General features: G+C 53.4%; 4 protein-coding genes across 8 annotated transcripts; 3 read left to right on the forward strand and 1 right to left on the reverse strand.

Annotated features, from left to right (window-relative positions):
• Nucleotides 1-2,488, forward strand: CLDN7 (claudin 7). Its single transcript, XM_081109543.1, has 4 exons — nt 1-697; nt 1,458-1,622; nt 1,721-1,805; nt 1,893-2,488. Exons 1-4 carry the CDS (start codon nt 475-477, stop codon nt 2,053-2,055), a joined length of 636 nt encoding a protein of 211 aa, XP_080965669.1. The 5' UTR covers nt 1-474; the 3' UTR covers nt 2,056-2,488.
• On the reverse strand, nt 2,467-11,008 carry ELP5 (elongator acetyltransferase complex subunit 5). Of its 4 annotated transcripts, none has more exons than XM_081109541.1 (8): nt 10,935-11,008; nt 10,723-10,783; nt 10,570-10,650; nt 7,223-7,299; nt 4,694-4,875; nt 3,920-4,015; nt 3,679-3,779; nt 2,467-3,063 (listed from the first exon to the last, which is right to left on the reverse strand). In XM_081109541.1, exons 1-8 carry the CDS (start codon nt 10,978-10,980, stop codon nt 2,949-2,951), a joined length of 759 nt encoding a protein of 252 aa, XP_080965667.1. In that variant the 5' UTR covers nt 10,981-11,008; the 3' UTR covers nt 2,467-2,948. The 4 variants fall into 4 exon arrangements, with proteins under 4 accessions (XP_080965667.1, XP_080965665.1, XP_080965666.1 ...); XM_081109539.1 differs by having other exon boundaries at nt 7,223-7,443; XM_081109540.1 differs by lacking the exon at nt 10,570-10,650 and having other exon boundaries at nt 7,223-7,443; nt 10,935-11,001.
• A 435-nt stretch (nt 11,009-11,443) lies between these two features.
• Nucleotides 11,444-17,657, forward strand: CTDNEP1 (CTD nuclear envelope phosphatase 1). 2 transcript variants are annotated; one of them, XM_081109544.1, is made up of 8 exons: nt 11,444-12,308; nt 14,847-14,913; nt 15,010-15,128; nt 15,330-15,401; nt 15,788-15,904; nt 16,128-16,239; nt 16,670-16,754; nt 17,019-17,657. In XM_081109544.1, the coding sequence occupies exons 1-8, from the start codon at nt 12,207-12,209 to the stop codon at nt 17,077-17,079; spliced, it is 735 nt and encodes a 244-aa protein (XP_080965670.1). In that variant the 5' UTR covers nt 11,444-12,206; the 3' UTR covers nt 17,080-17,657. The 2 variants fall into 2 exon arrangements, with proteins under 2 accessions (XP_080965670.1, XP_080965671.1); XM_081109545.1 differs by lacking the exon at nt 15,330-15,401 and having other exon boundaries at nt 12,105-12,308.
• Nucleotides 17,650-20,732, forward strand: GABARAP (GABA type A receptor-associated protein). Its single transcript, XM_081109546.1, has 4 exons — nt 17,650-18,955; nt 19,512-19,590; nt 19,709-19,827; nt 20,271-20,732. The coding sequence occupies exons 1-4, from the start codon at nt 18,866-18,868 to the stop codon at nt 20,334-20,336; spliced, it is 354 nt and encodes a 117-aa protein (XP_080965672.1). The 5' UTR covers nt 17,650-18,865; the 3' UTR covers nt 20,337-20,732.
• Nucleotides 20,733-21,409: the final 677 nt, after the last annotated feature.

Here is a 21,409-nt window from a genome sequence, read left to right on the forward strand (position 1 = left end):
GGCCCCGCGGGGGCGCGCCCCCGACGCCCTACATATACCCGGTGCGCCGCACCTGTCCGCCCGCATCCGCCCGCCCGCACCCGCCAGCTCACCGCCGCTTGCACCTCGGCCCGGGACCGACAGCCCAGGGTCCAGCGGGGACTTCAGCACCCGGAGCCGCCCCTTCGGCGCCTCCACCTTTTGTTTGGGAAGCGTCGCCGACAGCACCGGAGGGAACGGCCTGGACTCCGGGGATCGCCTTTGCCGGCCACCAGTCCTCGGAGCGTAACCTGTTCCCTCTGCCGAGACCCTCGCCCGCCGGAGGGGCGATTGGTGTCTTTCGGGTGATAAAAACTTGGCAGTCACTCGACCAGAGACTGGTTTGCGCTTTGGGTGACCTATAACTGCAGCCCCAGCCGTCTGGTGGGCGCGCCCCTCCAAGTTTCCTTTGCTGCAGAGGCTCCCGCCCGCGCCCCTCGTCTTTGTGAGGGCGGAATGGCCAACTCGGGCCTGCAGCTGCTCGGCTTCGCCATGGCCTTGCTGGGCTGGGTGGGCCTGGTGGTGTGCACCGCCCTCCCGCAATGGCAGATGAGCTCGTACGCGGGCGACAACATCATCACAGCCCAGGCCATGTACAAGGGGCTGTGGATGGACTGCGTGACGCAGAGCACGGGGATGATTAGCTGCAAAATGTACGACTCGGTGCTCGCCCTGCCCGGTAAGGCCGAGACCGACGGGGCGGACGCGCCCAGGGCCGAGGTCAGCGGTGGGTGGCGGGGCCGGGCCGGGGCCATCCGACGCGCCCAGGGCCGAGGTCAGGGGTGGGTGGCGGGGCCCCCGCGCCCGACGCCCTGGGTTGCCTGGGAGCCAGCGGGGAGAGGAGGGAGCGGGGCGAGGAGGGCGCGGAGGCGCCGGGACGGGGCAGTGGGGGCCGCAGCGGGCGCGTCTGGCGGCTACACCGGAGCCGCACCCCTACCCCAGCTCCCCAGGGGCGGCCGGGCGCTGGCCGGGGTCTCCGCCGCCGCCCCGGGCTGGCAGTGGCCTCTCCTACGCCCGCCCTGTTCTCGGACAAAGGGTGGCGCGGGGTTCGGTGGAGGAGCCGTGCGCTCTGGTCTGACCGAGGCAGACGCCTGCGGCCTCTAATCTTATCGACCGATTAGACGAAGCCGCAAACCCCGTGGCCCCGATAGTGGGGTCAGGCCCGGGCCGAGGCCGCCGTCTGCGGCCCGTGCGGAGCCTCCAGCGGCCTTCTCCGCTGTCCCTTCCCCCTTCCCCCTGCCCAGGGCAGTTTCATCGAAACCCGGGCGCCCCGGGCGAGTCGCGGAGCTGAGGCAGGGCGGGGCGGAGCTGGAGGCCCCGGAGCCGGGATCCACCCAGAACCGGCCCGGCTGGGCCTCGGGCAGCCGCGGGCTCGGAGACTGGGGTGTTCCGAAGGCTGCTGCCGCCCAGTCATGAAAGGCCTCCCTCCTCCCTCGCAGCGGCCTTTCAGGCCACGAGAGCGCTCATGGTGGTGTCCCTCGTGCTGGGCTTCATGGCCATGTTCGTGGCCATGATGGGCATGAAGTGCACACGCTGTGGGGGAGACGACAAAGTGAAAAAGGCCCGGATAGCCATGACCGGAGGCATCCTTTTCATCGTGGCAGGTGAGTCACGGGTCCAAGGTGGCCTCGGGGCTCGGAGTGAGGGCGGACGTGGTGCTGCTTTGAGGGGTCTCACGCTGTCTCCATCCTCCTCTCTCTAGGTCTGGCTGCTTTGACAGCTTGCTCCTGGTACGGCCATAAGATTATCACAGACTTTTACAACCCGCTGGTCCCCATGAATACTAAGTAAGTATGGGGGTCTTGCCTCCTAAGGGACAGGTCTGGGGTCTGGAGAGACAGGCCAGGGTTTGACCTCAATCCCCTCTCCCACAGGTACGAGTTTGGTCCTGCCATCTTCATCGGCTGGGCAGGGTCTGCTCTGGTCCTCTTGGGAGGTGCAATGCTCTCTTGCTCCTGCCCTGGGAGTGAGGGCAAAGCTAGGTACGGTGCGCCCCGCTCCTACTCTAAGCCCAGCTCTGCCAAGGAGTATGTGTGAGCTGGGACTCGGTTGCCCCAGCCTGGCAACCTAGACACTTGAAAGGACCTGGGGCAGAGCCCAGCCTGTGGGCAGGATGTGCGCGGCGGCCCTGGGTCATGCAGTCCTGTACACCTCGTACAGTTCCCTGGGGGCTGGGTGGGGGAGAGCAAACGAGGGCGGATGTGCTTTTTGTACAGTAATAAAACGTGTGTTTTGGAAAGTAGGCTTCTTTCTTTCCCTTCAGGGCCTCTGCGTTTTCCTACGAGATCCTTGCAGGGAGCCTGGAACCTTAGTATACCTGTTTCAGCTAAAAAACAAACAAAACCCCCGAGTCTAAAGACTCAGATACTTGGTTTCCTTAATCCATTGACATCTTCCAGTCCCTTCTACTCCCAACTCTTGCTTAAATAGCTACCAGAGTTTCTTTTTTAATAAAAAAATACTTTATTATTAGGCGTGTGTGTGTGATAGGTTTCCTAGTCTCTCACCTTTCCCTCTGCCCCCATCCCACTTTTTTTTTGTTAATCCTCATATTTTTACATTGATTTTTAGAGAGAGTGGAAGGGAGAGGGAGAGACAGAGAGAAACATCGATGTGAGAGAGACATATCGATTGGTTGCCTCCTGCATGCACCCTGACCAGGGCCGGGGAACCTGAAACCAAGGTACGTGCCCTTGACCAGAACTGAACCCAGGGCCCTTCAGTCCGCAGGCTGATGCTCTGTCCACTGAACCAAACCGGCTAGGGCCCATCCACTTTTTGTCTTGACTGGACACTGCTCCCTGGCTCATGGGTCAGAGGGTAGGGTCTCCAGAGACACAGGAAACAAAGATGGGGAAGAACAAAGGTAAGGCCAACTGGAACAATGGTTATAGGCCCAAGGTCTCCGCACCCCCGCCAATTCAGTCTAGTCAAATATCTAGGTCATCATCTGGGTCCTCTTGGTCCAGGTCATCATAAGCGTCTGGCTCATAGAAGATACGGCTGGTAGCTTGGCCTAAACCACGGCACAGTAGAGCCTGCTGTCTGAGAGAGAAGAATTGGTGCTGGTGAGGGTGGGTAACAAGGGTCCTATCTGAATACCCTATACCTGGTAACTATGACTCCTTCTTTGTACTCCGTATTTTCTTGATCCAAGTCCCTTTCTCTGAGCTCCTGGTTTAGTTATACTGAAGCACCATTTGGTCCTGGAATAGATACTCAACACCACTCTCCTAATAATACTCCTAGTAGCTTGAGGGCAAGGATCCTGCCAGTCTTACTTCATGCACCCACACACTGGGCACAGAACAGGTATCTACTAAGCCCTTATTAACCTGCCTTTGCCCTCCCCATCTGGCTTCCTGTCCTGGTACTGTTGCCTGGAGACAGGGCCTTTTCCCCAGGGTCTTGTTCTGGCTCAGCTTAGACCCAGATGTGGGGCTGGGACCCAAGGCTGTAATGGAGAAGAAGGCGACAAAGGCGCTTTGTCATTGTTGGGGTATGGGTGGGTAGAGAACCACTCCCCAGACTTGGCTCTGGAGATGGACTTCAACCCTTATAAAGTCTGAGGTTAATCAATAACCTGTTGTCACCCCACCTCTTGGGCACAGATACTGGGCTCTATACTTAAGGACCCAGGGATATAGGCTGCAGCCTTACTTTTCTGAGCTGAACTGGAAGGGCAGGGTCAGGCTATCTTTGGCTTCCTTCTCTTTCTTGGACAGGTGAAGGTTAAAGGTCAAGTGAGAAGTGGGATCCACCTGTAAGTACAAAGGATGCTGTCACTATGCCCCATCCCTGTAATCTCTGACCCCACCCCCAAACCTCTGCAGTTTTTATTCTCTCTTTTTGCCAGATCCCAACTCCATTCTCTTGTTCTGGCCCTGGCACTCTTAGATACCGGGTGTGTGCGAGGATCTGGGTGGGGCTGGGACTTTAGGGGAGACCCCCCTTGGAGATCCAGGCTGAAGTCAGGCAGGATGGTGAACCATTGAATCTGGGGAAAAGAAAGGAGAGTATTAAAGTTTTTTTTCCAATCTTACTGAAGAAACCAGAGAGAACTAAAGACCTAATACCTTCAGCCCCAATCAGCTATGCAACTGCTTTCAGCTCTTGCTCTCTAACTCTCACCCCTCCTTCAAACTTCTCCTTATGGACTTGTTCCTTCCCCACCAGTAACCGCTCCCAGTCTTTTCTCCATTTCCATTTCCTGAAAGGCAGTATCTTTTATTGGTTAAGCTCACAGGATCGGAGTTTCCCAGGCTGCAAAACAGGGGTAATAAAACTATCTCACAGGCCCTGACCAGTTTGGCTCAGTGGATAGAGCATCGGCCTGCAGACTGCAGGGTCCCAGGTTCGATTCTGGTCAGGGGCATGTACCTTGGCTGCGGACACATCCCCAGTTGGGGGTGTGCCCGAGGCGGCTGATCGATGTTTCTCTCTCATGGATGTTTCTGTCTATCCCTCTCCCTTCCTCTCTGTAGAGAATCAGTGAAATATATTTTAAAAAAAAACACAAAACTATCTCACAGGGTAGCTGTGAAGATTAAACGAGGAAAATAACGAAATGATGAAAGCACAGAGAAGTGCTTCATCACATCAGTTTTTGTGGGGTTTTTTTTGTTCTTCCCCTCTGTCCGAACCCAACCTCTGCTCCTCCCAGGTTTCTCCTGACCTTATGTGTTGGACGATGTTGGGGCCTCCGACAGAGAATGTGAGCTGAGGCCTGGTCCCCTGAACCACTCAAGGTCACTTCAATCTGAGCAAGGGAGCTCAATGCTTCCACAGGGCCTGGGCCATGAAGCTCTTCATGTAGCAGGCCCAGCACACGCACACGTTCCACTGGGGAGCTGTCATCTGGAGGGACAAGAAATGCAGGTCACAGAGGGCAGGAGAGAGCGTTTGGGGTGGAGGCCTGGGATCAAATAAAGAGAAGCAGGCCCACATGCCATCACTTCTCTGCCACACTCCTGACTTAGCGTGCCCCGTTTCACGGCCCTGCACTGAGCTCCTTCAGCTCTCACCTCTCATGTACAGTGGAACCTCATTTCTTGAACTTCATTTGTTCTGGAAGGCTGTTTGAAAACCGAATCATTTTTTCCCCATTAGAAATAATGTAAATTTAATGAATCCCTTCCAGACCCCCAAATGATTCCGTTTTAACCTTCCTCATATATAGTACATGTCTATTGTACTGTTTAATCTATAAATACTTTAAAAACAAAAAGGATATGAAATGTAAAGGAAAATTTAACAAAAAGGAAAGGAAATGTACATCAAAAAATGAAAATTTTATAGTAAGTATAAGCAGCAACAAAAGCAAAAAAACACAAAATATTCACAGCACAACATCCTGAGATTTTTAACAGTAAACTGACTCATATTTGCATGTTCTCTCCTTTGTCACAGGAAAGATGTGTGACTCATCATACAGGTATCAGCATGAAAGGGGGGGTCAGGCAGAGAAGTGGATTGAGGTAGGAGACATTCCAAACACCAGGGTCCACGGTACTTTCTTACTCCAATGTGAATCTGATCAGGAAACCACTGACTACAACTCTCAGGGGCAACTCCAAGCCTTAAGGATGAACTGACACTTTCGTCATCTGGCTCCTGCTTCTCACATACCGACTTGCAGCTTCTGGAACTTGCCAAGATCCCATTAGTGCCTTTGATTTCCTCCCTTTTGGGAAGCATTTACGAGTGCTAGAGCATTTACACTAAACACTTTACTGTAACATTTCAATTCTTACAAAGGTCAGCATTTTTGGGTTGAACTATATGAACTTGCTCATATTTGACATTTGACTACATCTGAACTATAAGAAATGGCAATTCCATATGTTTACAGAGGAAACTGAAGCACTGAGAGATCAAGTACCATAATATAAAGCCAGGTGTCCGACTCCAAAGTCCATGCTAGTACCCAGAGTATACAGGGTGTGGCAAAAGTAGGTTTACAGTTGTTCAGATGGAAGACAATAAATAAATAAAAATGCAAGAATAAACTCTGATTTCGTGTACTCACAACTGCAATCCTACATTTGCCCCACCCTGTACTTCCTAGTGCCATGGGCCTGGCCATATTTGCTGGGCCCTTGCTCTAAGACAGTTCCTTATTTAAGGTACTCTGTACATGTCATTGATCATCATGGCTCTTTTTTTTTTTTTTTTAATATATTTTATTGATTTTTTACAGAGAGGAAGGGAGAGGGATAGAGAGTTAGAAACATCGATGAGAGAGAAACATTGATCAGCCGCCTCCTGCACACCCACTGGGGATGTGCCCGCAACCAAGGTACATGCCCTTGACTGGAATCGAACCTGGGACCTTTCAGTCCACAGGCCGATGCTCTATCCACTGAGCCAAACCGGTCAGGGCAATCATCATGGCTCTCATCAGATTATCTTGTAACTACCTGTTTACTTGTCTGCATCCTTGATGAACTTTGAGCTCCTGGAAGACAAGAACCTGACTACAGTAAAGTCTTTATCTTCCTATTATCTAAAATAATATCTAACATACTATATGTATTTAATGTTTGCTGAATGAATAAGATAGATGAGTAAAAAAGAAGTTGGAAAAGTGATTGGTAGGTGGCATTACAGAGAACTCAAGAACTAGTATAAAGGTTAAAGAGATGAAAAAAAGGCCTGGCCAGCATGGCTCAGTGGTTGAGTATCAGCCTATGAACCAGGAGGTCATGGTTTGATTCCCAGACTGTGAGCTTGATCCCCAGTGGGGGGTGTGCAGGAGGCAGCCAATCAATGATTCTCTCATCATTGGTGTTTCTATCTTTCTCATTCTCCCTCTCCCTTCCCCTTTGTAATAAAAATATACTTTTTAAAAAAATGAAAAAAGGCCCTAGCTTGTGTGGCTGTTGGTTGAGCACTGACCCATGCACCGAAAGATCTCCAGTTCGATTCCTGGTCAGGATACATGCGTGGGTTGTGGGCTCAATCCCTAGGAGAGGGCATGTTGGAGGCAGCTTGTCAATGTTTCCTCTTCTCTGTCTTCCCCTCCCTTCCTTTCTAAAATCTATAAAAACATATTTTTAAAAAATGGTTAAAGTAATAAATGTTAAAAAAGAGATGAAAAAAGATCCACTTGGAGATCCCTGATACGTTGTTTCTTAGGGCAGAAAGGGTTATGTTCCTTGGCAGAGGGACATATATGAGGGGAGGTACCGAAGGAGGGTCTCACCAGGGCGGGAGTCCTGACGGCTCAGAGCATGCAGCGTTTGGCAGAGTGTGGTGCAGGGAAGGTGAAGCAGCAGCCAGCTAAGAGAATCAAGAGCAATGGTGACAGGACCAGGACCTGTTCTCGTGCACAGTGCTCTCAAGACTCCCAGGGGCCCCCCAGGAAGGGCTCCTCCAGTGTTTGACCAGTTGAGAGGGTCTCTGAAGAGGTCATGGTAAACCAGCCTACAAAGAGAAAATAGCAGACAACATAATACTACCCCTCCCCCACTCCTGAAATTCATCCTCTGATCTTTGTGGCACTATTTTCTCAATTTTTACCAATATCGTATATACCAGTGAAAGGTAGTAACTGAGAAATATAGTGATTGAGTAAACAGACTTTGGCATCAGACAGCCCTGAACTCGAAGCTCGGGTTTGCTAACTGCCCAAGGTCACCTAAAGAATAAATTACTTAATCTAAGACTTGGTTTCTTCATTTGTAAAACAGGAATACAAACCTCTTGATATTTGGGACAGTGCCTGAAGCATACTAAATACTTGATAAGCGTTAGCTGTCATCACTGTCAAATATGTCGAGTGGTGCCTATCTCTGGATGGATAAGGAGAAAGGAAAGAACACGAGACATGGTTCCAGCCTGTAGAACAGCTTAGCAAAGGTCCCAAATTCAGTTATGCGGCCTACATATCATTAAGAACTACAGATAAAACAGAAGTTCAGGAAAGGGATGCTGGTGTGGGCTAACAATCCTGGGAAAGCTTCATGGCGGCAGAACTTGTTCCCAGAAACCTCCTCTCTATCTTCTGTTCCCTTTCAAATGACATCTTAACATACAGCATCACCTCTCTCGCAATGACTGGTACAAAATTAGGCCTCAAAGGACAGATATAAACTTGTTATAATTCATGGAGCTACCTAGACCAGGAAATACTCTTTCTTAATTAGGCAACGTAAATGGGTTCAGGGACCTCCTGACCTGGAAGCTTGCCTCTACCCCACATCTGTAAGTCCATCTATAAGTGGCTCAAGTCCTTTAACATTTGTCCTAAACTCTCCATTCCTACTGCCATTCCCTCAGCCAGGTCTGTCACCTCCTACCATTATGCTCTAAGTTCATAAGAATAGGGATCCTATCTGCCCCATTCACTACTCTTATCTCCAGTGGGTAGCTGGTTCACAATTGGTGCTCAGTACATACCCACCTGAGTCAACCTGGATTACTGCAATAATTTTCCCACCTGGTTTCCCTATCGCCAGGCTGCCCCCTGCCAACACTTCTCAACACTGTGGTCACTGAATCTTAACAGGAATGATGAGACTACCCTCCCAAATTTTCAAATGACTCCTCACTTCCTTTACAACATCTAAACTCCTTTTCAGACTCTGTAAGACCTTTCACTACCAGGCATCTTTCTGTTGTTGCTGTTAATCCTCACTGGAAGATATTTTTTCCATTGATTTTAGAGAGAGAAGAGAGGGAGGAGGGAGAGGAAAATATCCATGTGAGAAAGCCACATCAATTGATTACCTTCCAAATGCACCCAACTGGGTCAGGAATGTACAACCCAGGTCTGTGCTCTTGACCGGAATAGAACCCACGGCCTCTGGGTTTGCGGGCCAATGCTCTAACCACTGATCCATGCTGGCCAGAGCTATCAGGTATTTTTTTTTTTGTTAATCCACACTCCAGGATATTTTTCCATTGTTTTTTAGAGACAGTGGAAGGAAGGGGGAAAGACAGAAAGAGTGAAACATCAATGTGAGAAAGACACATCGATTGGTTGCCTCCTGCATACACCGATCGAGCCCTTTGATTGGAATTGAACCTGGGACCCTTTAATCCGCAGGCCAACATTCTATCCACTGAGCAAACTGGCTAGGGCTCAGGTATCTTTTTCTGTCTGACCTCAGTAAGCTCTTCCATCATCCATGAACAGGTATGCCTTCCCCATACATCCCTAACTGTTGCATATGCTGTTCCCTCTGCCTGTGGGACAAATCCCTCAGTAGTGTGCAGTTAAGTGTTGATGCAAGTTTGGAATCCGATTCTGAATAACTCAAAAGGCAGAAGAGGTTTATTTTTCTTCTCCAGGACAGCTTCTAGTGCTAAACTTGTCTGTTGGCCTTTGCCCTCGACTTCTTTCACATTCTATAATTTCTGCTGTGGATTCTCCACATACTCACCACTCCTTAACATTCCTCTTGCTCATTCTTGCCTCCTGAAAGATCCCTATCGATTCATACAATGAACAAGTAGCTGCTCCTACATACCGTTAGACAGTCGTAACACAGGAAGGAAGGGCCAGGCACAGAAAGCCCCAGCTGCCTAGCAAGGGCAAAACTGGGAGAACCAGAACCTCGCCTCCAGCATAAGCTGTCCTCCTGTCATATCACAGTTTGGATGCCTGACCTTTTTTCCCTAAAGATAACATCTAGGCCTCAGCTGTATTGCAGCTCCAGGCCCCCAAAAGCAGCAAAACCAGACAAGTGACCCCCATGGCTGCCTCAGGATCACTGACTAATGACCCTGCTCTGGCACGACCAATCAGTGGAGACCAGAACCCTGAAAGGACACACCCGAAAAGCTGATGAATATTCTATTAAGACCCTCCTCTGAGACCTCCCCCAAGACTCCCAAATGCAAGAGATACACGTTCACTCAGGAAGAAGGACCCAGCACCCACTCTCCCCCAGGGGAACACGCCAGAGCCATTCCCTTCCCCCTTCTTTTCTCCAAGGGACCCCACCAGACTTGCAACCAGGGGAGCAACGGGCAGTGGCAAATCCCCCTGACCCTGTCTCCAAGGCCCCCTTTTCTCCGACTTCTCAGTGGGCCAAGCAGCCCAGCCCAGGCGTTCCTGTGGCTGCTTCTAGGCCAGTGGTTCTCAACCTTCCTAATGCCACGACCCTTTAATACAGTTCCTCACGTTGTGGTGACCCCCAATTTCATCGTTACAAATTGAACATAATGAAAACATAGTGATTAATCACAAAAGCAGTATGTAGTTATATATGTGTTTTCCGATGGTCTTAGGCGACCCCCAAAGCGGTCGCGACCCACAGGTTGAGAACCGCTGTTCTAGGCCCTTCCTGGTTTCACTGTCCTCAGTGTGGCTCTGCTGCCATCCGAGACCCAACACCCTCGGCCTAGTGCTGTGTCGCACTTCCCTGTGGACTTCCCCGTTCCCCAACCCGTTTTCCTACATAAATTCCATTTTTCTTTACTCACCGCCCGAGGCGGCTGTTTAGCCCAAGCGTCACGGACGGGAACCTCTCCCACGCCAGACCCTGGCCTCGCTGCTTTAAGGGACATTCCCATCCCACGGACTCTCTTCCAACCTGCACTTACCGGCTGTTGGTGCCGGAATCAAAGCCTTCCCGGAACTCCTCCTCGCTCACTTCACAGCCCAGGACGTGGACCCGCTCCCCCCTGAGGACCAGAGGAGGCGGATGTCAGAGCGGCCCGGGCGGCTTCCGGGGGCGGGGGGCCGCGGGTACTCACCGCAGCGCGGCCCGCCGGACGAGCGCCTTCAGGAGGCTGCGCCCCTCCCACTCCACCGAGTCTGGGGAGAGCGACGGGCGGACAGACAGCGTGAGAACCAAGGCTTCCGCTTTCACCGTCCCCACCACCGCCCGGGCTGTGACCCACGGCCCTTCCCCTCCGCTTCCGCCCCTCGAGCCCGGCTCCCGAGCCCCCGTGCCGGCGCCCCGCACCCCGAAGCAGCACCAGGCCGCCGGGACCCAACAGCGACTCCAGCATCTCCCGCGAGCGGCCCGTCGCTTCTCCGACGCCCTCTGATGGCGTCACGACCGCTACCCCGCCTCCAGGGGAAGGGGCGGGGCACCATGGTTCCGCCCCCCTCGGAGAGCCGGCCTAGTCTGGACGGAGGGGTCACACTATGTCCCATAGGCCCGGGGCGGCGCGCGCGGAGGGGCCTCTCCCGCGCCTGGCGCACATACGTACGGACGACGCCCCCTCCACATTTTTACAGTAACCGGGGCGGGAGGAGCGGTTGGGGCGGCTGTCGGCGGGAGGGGGAGAAGGCCGCACGAGCCCGTCCGACCGCCCGAACTCGGGGTCAATTGGAGTCACCCCGCCCCGTTCACCCCGTCAGAGGCGGGGCCTGCTGCGCCCCAGGGCCTGCCCGCCGCCGCCTTCTGCGCGTGCGCGGTGCTGCGGCCTGGCGCGCGGCGCACACCGCGGTCCTCGTCCCTCCCCCGTAGGCCCCGCCGGGAACCGCAGTCCGGGTGAAGCGAATACACGTCACCACCGGAAGTAGTGTCAGAGGTGAAGGGGAGGGGGGAGGAGAGGAGGTGGGAGCCCTTTGGGTGGTAAAATGGCGCCCGTCAGAGTGGGAAATCCAGCTGCAGAAACTGCAGCCCCGCTTCTCAGCGGTTAAGGCGCCCCCGACCTCGGGGAGGGGGAGGCCGCCCCGGCTCAGGCACCCGCGCCCTTCGGCTCCCCCTCCCCTCCTTCCCGCTCCTTCGCGCAGCCGGCCCGTTCTCCCGGGCCGCGGCCCTTCGCGCGCCGCTGCCCGCGCCCGCCCCTTTCCCGCGGGCAGCCCCCTAGCGCGCCTGCGCAGCGGGCCCCCCTCCGCTTCCTCCTCCCCCTCCCCCTCCTTTCTCCCGAGCCCCCTCCCCCGGCGCCCCCTCCCCCAATTCTCCATCCCCTTCCCTCCTGCGCTCGGAGGACCCCGTCCTAACCCGGTCTGTCTCGGCCCGCAGTCTCCGCGAAGCCGCCGGTGCCCCTCCCTGCCCATGTGGGCCCCTGCGGGCTGCCCACGCCGGCCCCCCAGCTCCTGGTTTCGCTGGGCTTTGCCCTCGCCGGGGGTGGCCTTCTGAGCCGCCCGCCCCGTGCCCCTCTCTGCAGCCTCTCCTGCCATTCGGGGCCCCCGTTTCCCCTCCCGGCGGCGGGGGGCTGCCCCCGGGGGGCTGGCGGAGCTGGGCCGCGGGGGCCCCGGGGCCGGCGGTGCCGGGGTCATCGGGATGATGCGGACGCAGTGTCTGCTGGGGCTGCGCACGTTCGTGGCCTTCGCCGCCAAGCTGTGGAGCTTCTTCATTTACCTTTTGCGGAGGCAGATCCGCACGGTGAGCCTGGGTGGGCGCTGGTGGTGGGGGGCCTCTGTCAGCGATGCTCACGGGTTTTCGGAAGGGGTCGGCCTCTGTCTGGTCCTGGTGGCGGCTTCCCCCCTTAGAGAACCGGGGCACCTTCGGCAGGGCCTGGGGTGGAACGGGGAGGAGGGGGATCCTTGTAGTAGAACCAAGATGGGGGCGGGGGGCTTAGGGACAGGATTTGGCAATTCTTGGGGGCCAGGGTGGTGGGTGGGGCGCTCTTAAAAAAGCTGGAGTTGCTAAAGGAACGGAGAGGCGGGGGACACCTGTTTGATGGCAGCAGATGTGTTCATGTGGGCCTGCGAGAGACCCTCCTGTGATTAGGAAACTGTGTTTGGCCTTGAACAAGGGAGAGACAGGCGTAGGGGTCAAGAGTGGGGGTGGGTGGAAGGGTATCTGTGACAAACAAGGGTGGGAACTTGAGAAAAGCCCTGGGTGCGAGGGAGAAACCCCTGCGGTTTGCATTAAGGCAACTCCTGCAAAAAAGCCCAGAAAACTTCCTTCTGAATGTGAGCGCGGGTGTCTGGACTCACTGAGATCCGGCTGCTCCGGCCGTGGCAGGGAGCACTGGAAAGTTCGGGTGTCCTGGCAGGGGACGCTGCTTGTCGGTGCGGGCTGGAATCCCAGGGCCAGCACCCCGTTTCTCCCCGAGAACCCTGGCATTGTGGGAGGCTCTGTGGGCAGTGGAGACGGCATGTATCCGTGTGTGGGTTCCCTCCCTCACAGTTTTTCTGCAGAGCCAAAGCTTCTGAGGCCAGTGCCATTGGATGAATGTGCTCTTGCGTTCGCATCACCACTGGGGAGAATCCTCTGAAGTCGGGGGAGAATGAAGTGAGCGAGGGCGCGGAGGTTCTCTGGTCCGTACCCTTTGGCACACCTCAGTAACACTTGAAAGAAGAAAACCAGACAGGAGCGGCCTATGCCAGGGAATTTCCAGAAAACCCCGGGTGGTAGTGGTGGACTTGATTGACTTGGGGGAATGGGCCTGGCCTTGCATTGAGTGTCTCCTTTACCATTCGACTTCCATTTCCTGACTTAGAGCGTGGATTGTTCTGGGTGGTCATGGTGGTAGGCGGGGCTATTTCGCTGAGACAAGAGTTAGGAGCCAAGAAGAATTTGGGGTGAGATGCTCAGATGTGTGGGTCAGCCCCTGGGGTTTTCTCTACATGTTAGCTGCCACCCCTCTTTGCTTGGCCTCGCTCTGAGCATCCCACCTTCTCCTCCTGACACGTCAGTTTTTGTTCTGGATGCAGGGAGTAGTCCTTTAGCCCAGCCAGAGGTTAGTTGCTTTCCTTTGAGTGGCACTGACCCCACAGTCTTTTGTCTTCCCTTCCAATCTGGTCTTTTCCCCCACCCCCTTTCTGGCAGATGCTTGGAGCAGTCCCTACATGCCCAGCATGTGCAACCCGAGATAGCAGGGCAGGACACCCGAGCTGTGTCGGCCCTCACGATGGCCCAGGGAGAAAAGAAGGGCAGATGCCTTGGGATTAGGGGTGAGGGCTCTTTGGTTTGCAAGGGGAACCTGGTTCTGGTGACACTCAGGGCCTGTGGATGGACTGAAGAGCATTGGTCTGTACCTTAGAAGAAAAGAGCAGTGGAGGGAATTGCCAGGCTTTGCAAGTGTTAGAAATAAGAGCCTTCGGGAAAGGTTTGGAGAAACTAGAAGGCTGAGCTAGTGATGTCCTTGTCCCATCTTCACCTCTTACTCATAGCCCTTACTTCACTCGGGCCTGCTGCACACCCTATCAGCTGGCTTGGCGGGTGGGGCTTTCCACTGTCCTCTGCCTTGCCCTGGGTACCAGGAAAAGGAGGCTGTTCAGAGGGCTTAGGTTCTTTGCAACTTGTGACTTGGCTCATAGAGACAGAAATGGACAGGTGGCTGGTTAAAATAGGCCTGGTGGCCCCCAGCCAGAGGAACTGAGCTGACCTGACAACCCCTGGATTCCCTCATCCTCTGTTCCCCTAGGAGCCCGAGGACCTCCCTTCTTGACTCCTACCCTGTATCCACTAAGGAATCTAAGGCTGATGGGAGTTGTCACAAAGAATCCTTGGGGTGGAGGTGGGGAGAGCTGTGCAATTTTTTGTTCAAAGTAGCAAGGGGATATCAGAGTTAAGAGAGCAGGTTCTTGTATCGCACTGCATGGGTACAATCCTGACTCCACCGCGTTATCGATTCTGATATTAACTGACCACCCCTTGCTACAGTGTTCTAGGACAGCACGATGGAGACAAAATCCATGTTCTCATGGAGTTTTTTTCATTCTAATTGGAACAAACAACTAAATAATATAATTCCTAGCTATGTGGCCTTAGGCAATGTATTTAATCTCTCCAAGCTTCAGTTTCTTTATTCTTAAAACAAGAGCTGATATTATTGTTGTTTTGAGAAATAAATGAAGTCATCTTAAGTCATTTACACAGTGCACAACACACGGTAAATGTTCAACATGTGCTACTATTGTTACTGAGGAAGATTTCCTTGTTAAGGATTCTAATCCTCTCTTTTGTTCTCAGGTAATTCAGTACCAAACTGTTCGATATGATATCCTTCCCTTATCTCCTGTGTCTCGGAATCGGCTAGGTGAGTATGCTGGCTGGGAAGATCCTTTAAGGTGAGGTAGGGTTCAAGGTCTGGGCTAGAAGTTGGTTGGTGTTATTTTTTCCTGTTGTGGTTTAGGCCAGGTGAAGAGGAAGATTCTGGTGCTGGATCTGGATGAGACACTTATTCACTCCCATCATGATGGGGTTCTGAGGCCTACGGTCCGACCTGGAACACCTCCTGACTTCATCCTCAAGGTGTGTGCTGTGGGAAGTGATGGAATGGTTATGTCTGTTCTGCTTAGACCTTTCCCAGTCCCAGAATGTGTTGTTCCATCCCCTGACACCAGTGTCAGCCTGAAGAAGGGAAGCAGGCAGTGGGAGGGGAGGCGGGGGATGTCCTTCAGGCCGTGCTGTGGTGCTCAGGACTTCCCCCAGTCCTTCCCTGTTCCTCTACAGGTGGTAATAGACAAACATCCTGTCCGGTTTTTTGTACATAAGAGGCCCCATGTGGATTTCTTCTTAGAAGTGGTGAGTTTGCAGAAGCCAAAGGGAGCTCTGTGATGAAGGAATGGTTTTAGGGCTCTGGTAATTTAGAAGATTTGGAGGAAATAAGGGGTGAGGAGAAATGGCTGAGGGCAATTTTGGGGGTGGGAGGTTGTGGTATGGTTGAAGAATGGCTTTTGGTAGTTTGGGTTCATTTGTCTGAGTATAATTCTGTTCTTCCACAGGCTTCCTGCTCTTCTGTTCTTGCATCTCTGAATCTTAATTAAGGGTGTATGGTGCCTAAGACTCTGAGTTTGGGAGCACTCAGAATTTTGTGTCCTCAGAGACATTCGATAGTCCCAGTGAAAAGGCACTATATGTCTAAATGAATGATCATCTCTTCTGATACCTCCTCCCCCTATCTATTTCAGGTGAGCCAGTGGTACGAGCTGGTCGTATTCACAGCAAGCATGGAGATTTATGGCTCTGCTGTGGCAGATAAACTAGACAATAGCAGAAGCATTCTCAAGAGGAGATATTACAGACAGGTAAGGGGCTAGAATCCAGGTCTCAGTGAACTCCGGAGGCAGGTCGCCAGGGAGGGATTTGAGTTTGAGGCAGTTGCCTTGCAATGAGACCTGGGGACATGAGGGAGGCTTACTGCATGGTCCCCTTTGTGGGAGTTTGGCTGCCCATGGCGGTGTTGGGGTGGGGGGAGCAATCACAGAGGACTGAGTCGCCTTTTGATACCCACCTCACCCTGCCTTGTAGCACTGCACTTTGGAATTGGGCAGCTACATCAAGGACCTCTCTGTGGTCCACAGTGACCTCTCCAGCATTGTGATCTTGGATAACTCCCCAGGGGCCTACAGGAGCCATCCAGGTACGGGGAATGGGGTGAGTCTGCAGGCCCAGGAGGTGGCTCCGAGGAAGTATTCTGAATGCGTGGAGCTGGGATGCCTTACTTTATTGTAGGTCAAGATGCAAGTTGTTCCGCTTTTAAATGAGATGTTTCCCCCTCCCCCACATGTCCATTTCGTAAATCAGATTTCTCACAGCAGATGTACGTCATAATGACAATAGGTATGACTAGAAGCCTCATACTAGTGTGAGATATGGTGATTGCAAGTTAATTTTATTTTGGAGTCCAAATCAGGAAGGTTTTTACTTAGGTTATTGATTTGGGTAGGTGACTGGTGGTGAGGTAAATACATGTATTTTAAAGTAATGATCCCTACTCCCAAACAAAAGAAAAAACACCTTGTCCCTCTTGAATGCATTGTTTCTTCTCGTGTATTTTCCACTCAACTTAGACAATGCCATCCCCATCAAGTCCTGGTTCAGCGACCCCAGCGACACCGCCCTTCTGAATCTGCTCCCGATGCTGGATGCCCTCAGGTGAGGAAAACTGGACCCTTAGATTTCTGAGGAAAAGAGGGGGTGGGGGGATTAAAGGCTTGTCCTGTTTTACTTCCTTACCTCTCTTCCCGTCAGCGTTTAGCATTTGAATGGAAGTCTTATACTAAAGCTGACTTTTTAGCCCTTGTGTTTTGAGCAGACTGAACCTCAGTCTCATGTGAAATGGTGACTGCCCCACATCTCCAGTGAGGCTGCCTCTGTCAACTATAAGGACTCTACCAATGCAAGTTATTGTCATCCCAGGTTCACCGCTGATGTTCGCTCTGTGCTAAGCCGAAACCTTCACCAACACCGGCTCTGGTGACAGCTGCTCCCCCTCCACCTGAGTTGGGGTGGGGGGGAGAGGGAGGGTGAGCCCTCGAGATGCTGTCTGATGCCCTGTCCAATGGTGAGGACTGCCTGGGCAGGGTCTGCCCCTCCCTCCCCTCTCTGCCCTGGGAGCCCTGCACTCCATATGGAACCTGGATGGACACATGGGCCAGACTCTGAAGCAGCCTCTCTCTAACTTCCTGTTCGCACTCCCTGGAAACCCCAGACTGGGACATAAGCAGAGGTCTAGGAGAGCGGAAACAGTGTCTGATGGAGAGAGAGGACTGGCCAGAGTGAGACAGACATTCAATAATCCGGGAGGCTCAGAGAGAAGCCAAGCCAGCTTTGTTGTGATTTAATTTTTTAAAAAACTCTTGTACAAAACTGATCTAATTCTTCACTCCAAGGGCTGGGTTGTGGGTGGGAAACGGATTTGGGCCACTGGATTTCCCCCAGACTTGTCCCCTCCCCTCCTTTTCTCTACCTTTTCCTTTCTTAGATTTCCTCAGACCTGTAACCAGCTTTCTCTCTCTGTTCCCCCTCTTTTAAACCATGCATTATAACTTTGAAACCAAAGCTGCCCCAGGTCCTTCTCTGGGGTTATGGGACGTGAAAGGCAGAGGGGAGAGACTGCTGGTCCTAGGGCAAGGGTCCCCGCCGCTTGGCGAGGATGGAGTGGTCAACATCGACAGCAGATGCTTTGGTGGGAAGCGTCTAAGTGGCGGGATGGGCAGGGCGTCCTGGGCGGGAGCAAAAGGACAGCTGTCCGTCCTGAGGGAACCTGAGCTGCAGAGCAGGACACAGATGTACGCAAGGAGAAGCCTGGACGCCAGAGAATGCGTGTAGCTGGAGAAAGGCCGGGCTGGGGGCTGACTAGACCAGCTCAACGGTCTAGGCCCCCGGGCGGCGGCGCCCTGGGCCCTCCGCTCCCCCGGGCCACCCGGACCGGCCTCCGTCTCCCACTCCGGCAGTTTCGGGCCCTGCCTCCCTCTGCCCTCCTCCCGCGAGCCGGCTCTACTTCTCGCCTTCGTCACGTGACGTTCCGCCCTTCCCTCGGATCACATGATTTCGTTGCTACGAGGCTGAAAGTGTTCTTCCGCGCCGACCTAGTCCCCACCTTTCGAGCCTGCTCTCCGGTCCCTATTGGTCCGCTCTCCCGAAACCTAAGCGTTCTGGGCGTCTCTGCAAACATATACTTAGTTTCTGCCCTCCATTTCGGAAGACCGTCTTCTCCCCTGGGGTACTACTTTGTTTTGGTGTCAACGGCCGCCTTTTGCGTACCAACTATTCGTGAATAGCTGTCCTTGTAATTATCTGCTTTCCTCTACGTTATGTCCGGAAAGAATTTGGGGGGGGGAGCCGAGTCTCAAACTATGGTTACGATCGCCTAGCTTCTTTTCTTTCCTAGCTGCGTGGGGAAGGTCGGGAAATGGGTTTTCAGTTATTTTTTACGGTAGCGAAGACCAACCACCCAAATTTGCTACGTCGCCGTGTAGCCCACAAATTGATTCCAAAGTGATGACGCTGGCGGCGTGGGGGTGCGGTCAGGCGGTGCTAAGCGATCCGCGTTAGGGCTGCTGCGCTGGTGGCGTAGCGTAGCCCGCAGGGCGGCCCCAGATGGGCGGGGGCGGGGTTGGCGAATAGGGAAGTAGCGCAAGTCTTGGGATCGCTCCGCTGAATCCGCCTGCGCGTCGCCACCGTCGCTGCCGCCGCCCCCCGTCCCGGGCCCCCCCTCCCTGGGTTCCCTCAGCCCAGTCCGGTCCAGCCCGGTTCCCGGGAGGATGAAGTTCGTGTATAAAGAGGAGCATCCGTTCGAGAAGCGCCGCTCTGAGGGCGAGAAGATCAGAAAGAAATACCCGGACCGGGTCCCGGTGAGGACGGTAGCCAGGGCCGAGGGCGCGGGGCGCTGGTACTGACGCCACAGCCTGGGCTTGGGTCCGGAACGGGCAGCGCGGCCATCAGGCTGTGGGCTGCGGTGGGGTTGGGAGCGACCTGAAATTGTTGTCGGGGGCTGGAGGTGGAAGGAGGGGTAGTGGTGGTAGCTGGGGGCTCAGGGGTGTGGATGGGGGAGATAGATCTTGGGATTTGGGTCGGAGGCTGTCGGGAGTTTGACAGTCTGAATGTCACATGGTCATTCCCCCAGCCAGCTAGGCTTTGGAGATTGAACCCATAGCCGCCCAGACAAGTCGTCCCGTGGGGTTCAGGTAGTTGTTTATTATGACGCCCTCCATTCAGGGACCTGGGTGGTTAGGGGAGTTGAGTCAGTGGGGTCCCGGGTCTCTACTCAGGGCTGCACCACGTGTTCAGAGACAAAGAAATGAGTCTGGGGCGTTTGGGTGCTAGGAATGTTGTTGCTTGGGTTGCTGACAGGTGGAGCTGGGGGCTATAATATCAGATGTCTTCTAATTTTCATCTTCCCTTTGCCAGGTGATAGTAGAAAAGGCTCCCAAAGCTCGGATAGGAGACCTGGACAAAAAGAAATACCTGGTGCCCTCTGACCTCACAGGTGGGAATCTTACCACAGCGCCCGGGTTTGCTACCCGTGGGAGGAGGCTCCACAGCAGCTGTTATTCTGAGGGCATTTGTGATACCTGTGACTTTATCACATCTTGTATTTTGGGCAGTTGGGCAGTTCTATTTCTTGATCCGGAAGCGAATTCACCTCCGCGCTGAGGATGCCTTGTTTTTCTTTGTCAACAATGTCATTCCACCCACCAGTGCCACGATGGGTCAGCTGTACCAGGTATGGCGATTGGGAAGTAGTGGTGGTTTTGGAGAGGAGTTGGAAGAGCTTGAGGGGAAGAAAGTTTTAGGTCAGCAGTTCTTGGGTTAGCTGAGTAGTCCTGGGTTGGAGGTTTGTACAGGACAGTGGGAGTAGACCGGAAGGAGAGAACAGCGTGCTGGAGCAACTGTTCTGATATGGACTCTCCCCCACCCTCCTTGTTCCAGGCAGCAGAGAACAGTTTGAGGGGTTTTTGCCCAGGGTTGCTGCTAGAGATAATCCTCCTGTTAGGCTGCTAGGTCCTGGAACAAGTGGGGTGGGGGTGGGGGTTGGGGGGAAGAATTAAGGCACTGGTTTTGAGAGTCTTCAAAAAATGGTTTTTGAAGAATGTGTTTGGGTGTTGGGTGGTTCAAGTAACTAAAGGCCAGATGCCTGAGCACCATTATTTTCTGCTTTCACCCCAGGAGCACCATGAAGAAGACTTCTTTCTATACATTGCCTACAGCGACGAAAGTGTCTATGGCCTGTGAAGCTGCTGCGCCTGTAGTGGAGGGTCCCATTCTACATAGAGAGAGATGGCCCCCCCTTCCTTGACTTCTTCCTTCAGGACCTGTACTTCCTAATGTTTGAGGCTCTTCTCCAGACCCTCTTAGCAGGGGGTTCATGGGGGAGATGGCCTCTGGTACCTCTCCTTTCTCCTGCCTTCTTCTTTCTACCACCTTTCCCACTCTGCTTTAGACTTGATTGTCGATCTCTGTCACATCCAGTGATTGTTTTGGTTTCTGTTCCTTTTCTAACTGCCCAAGGAGCTCAGAACCCCAATACTGGTTCCCTTTCACTATCTTTTTGTGGGGTAGATGGAAGGGGATGAAATTGTGGGGGGAAGGTAAGAGGCACATCAATAAAGAGGAAACCATCAAGCTGAACTGGATTTTGCTTTGTGTTGCTACCTTCTATTGTTTTTTAGTGGTTGGTGGGAAAAGATGAGATTGGGGGGACAGTAATATATTTTGGTTTATTCTGTTGATGTTGGGCTTTTCCTTGTGCATGAAAAGGTGCTTTTGTTGTGATGGATGGGATATCCTGGGTATTGTTTCTTGAAATTCAGTTGTATATACCTGTGTATTGGGTCCTGATGTAAAAGAGGAACATTTTTACTGGGTTCCGGTGGGGAAAGTTTGAAAGTATCTGCTTTAGATGAATACATCCAGGTTTGTTCCTTTTGGATTAAGGAAGAGATTTTGTCACTTGTCCAGACTTTGTGCGGGCATGTGGGATCTAGTGGGGTGAATCCAAAGAGGAGACAAGACTAGGAGGAGGGATCTATTATTACCAGAAGGACTTCATCTCCCAGCAACCACTTCTCTGGCCGGAAGTGGGGCGGTCCTCCAAGGGAGAAAGAAACTGCAGAGTGAGGCAGTATGGTGGCCGAGAGTTCTAATCCCTTCTTTCCCCTTCTTATTTAGTCCCGCCCAGCCTACATTTCCCAGGAGCCTGCGCGCGCGTTTCCGCTCTACCCTCCGCTACCAATCTCCCCGCCACTCCCAGGGGGAGGGGAGCGGTTTAGTGCGCCGGCGCGAAACAGTAGCTTGTTGGGAATTGA

The sequence above is a fragment of the Myotis nattereri genome, assembly GCF_964212035.1.
Source record: "Myotis nattereri genome assembly, chromosome: 16".
In the NCBI taxonomy this organism is placed as follows: domain Eukaryota; kingdom Metazoa; phylum Chordata; class Mammalia; order Chiroptera; family Vespertilionidae; genus Myotis; species Myotis nattereri.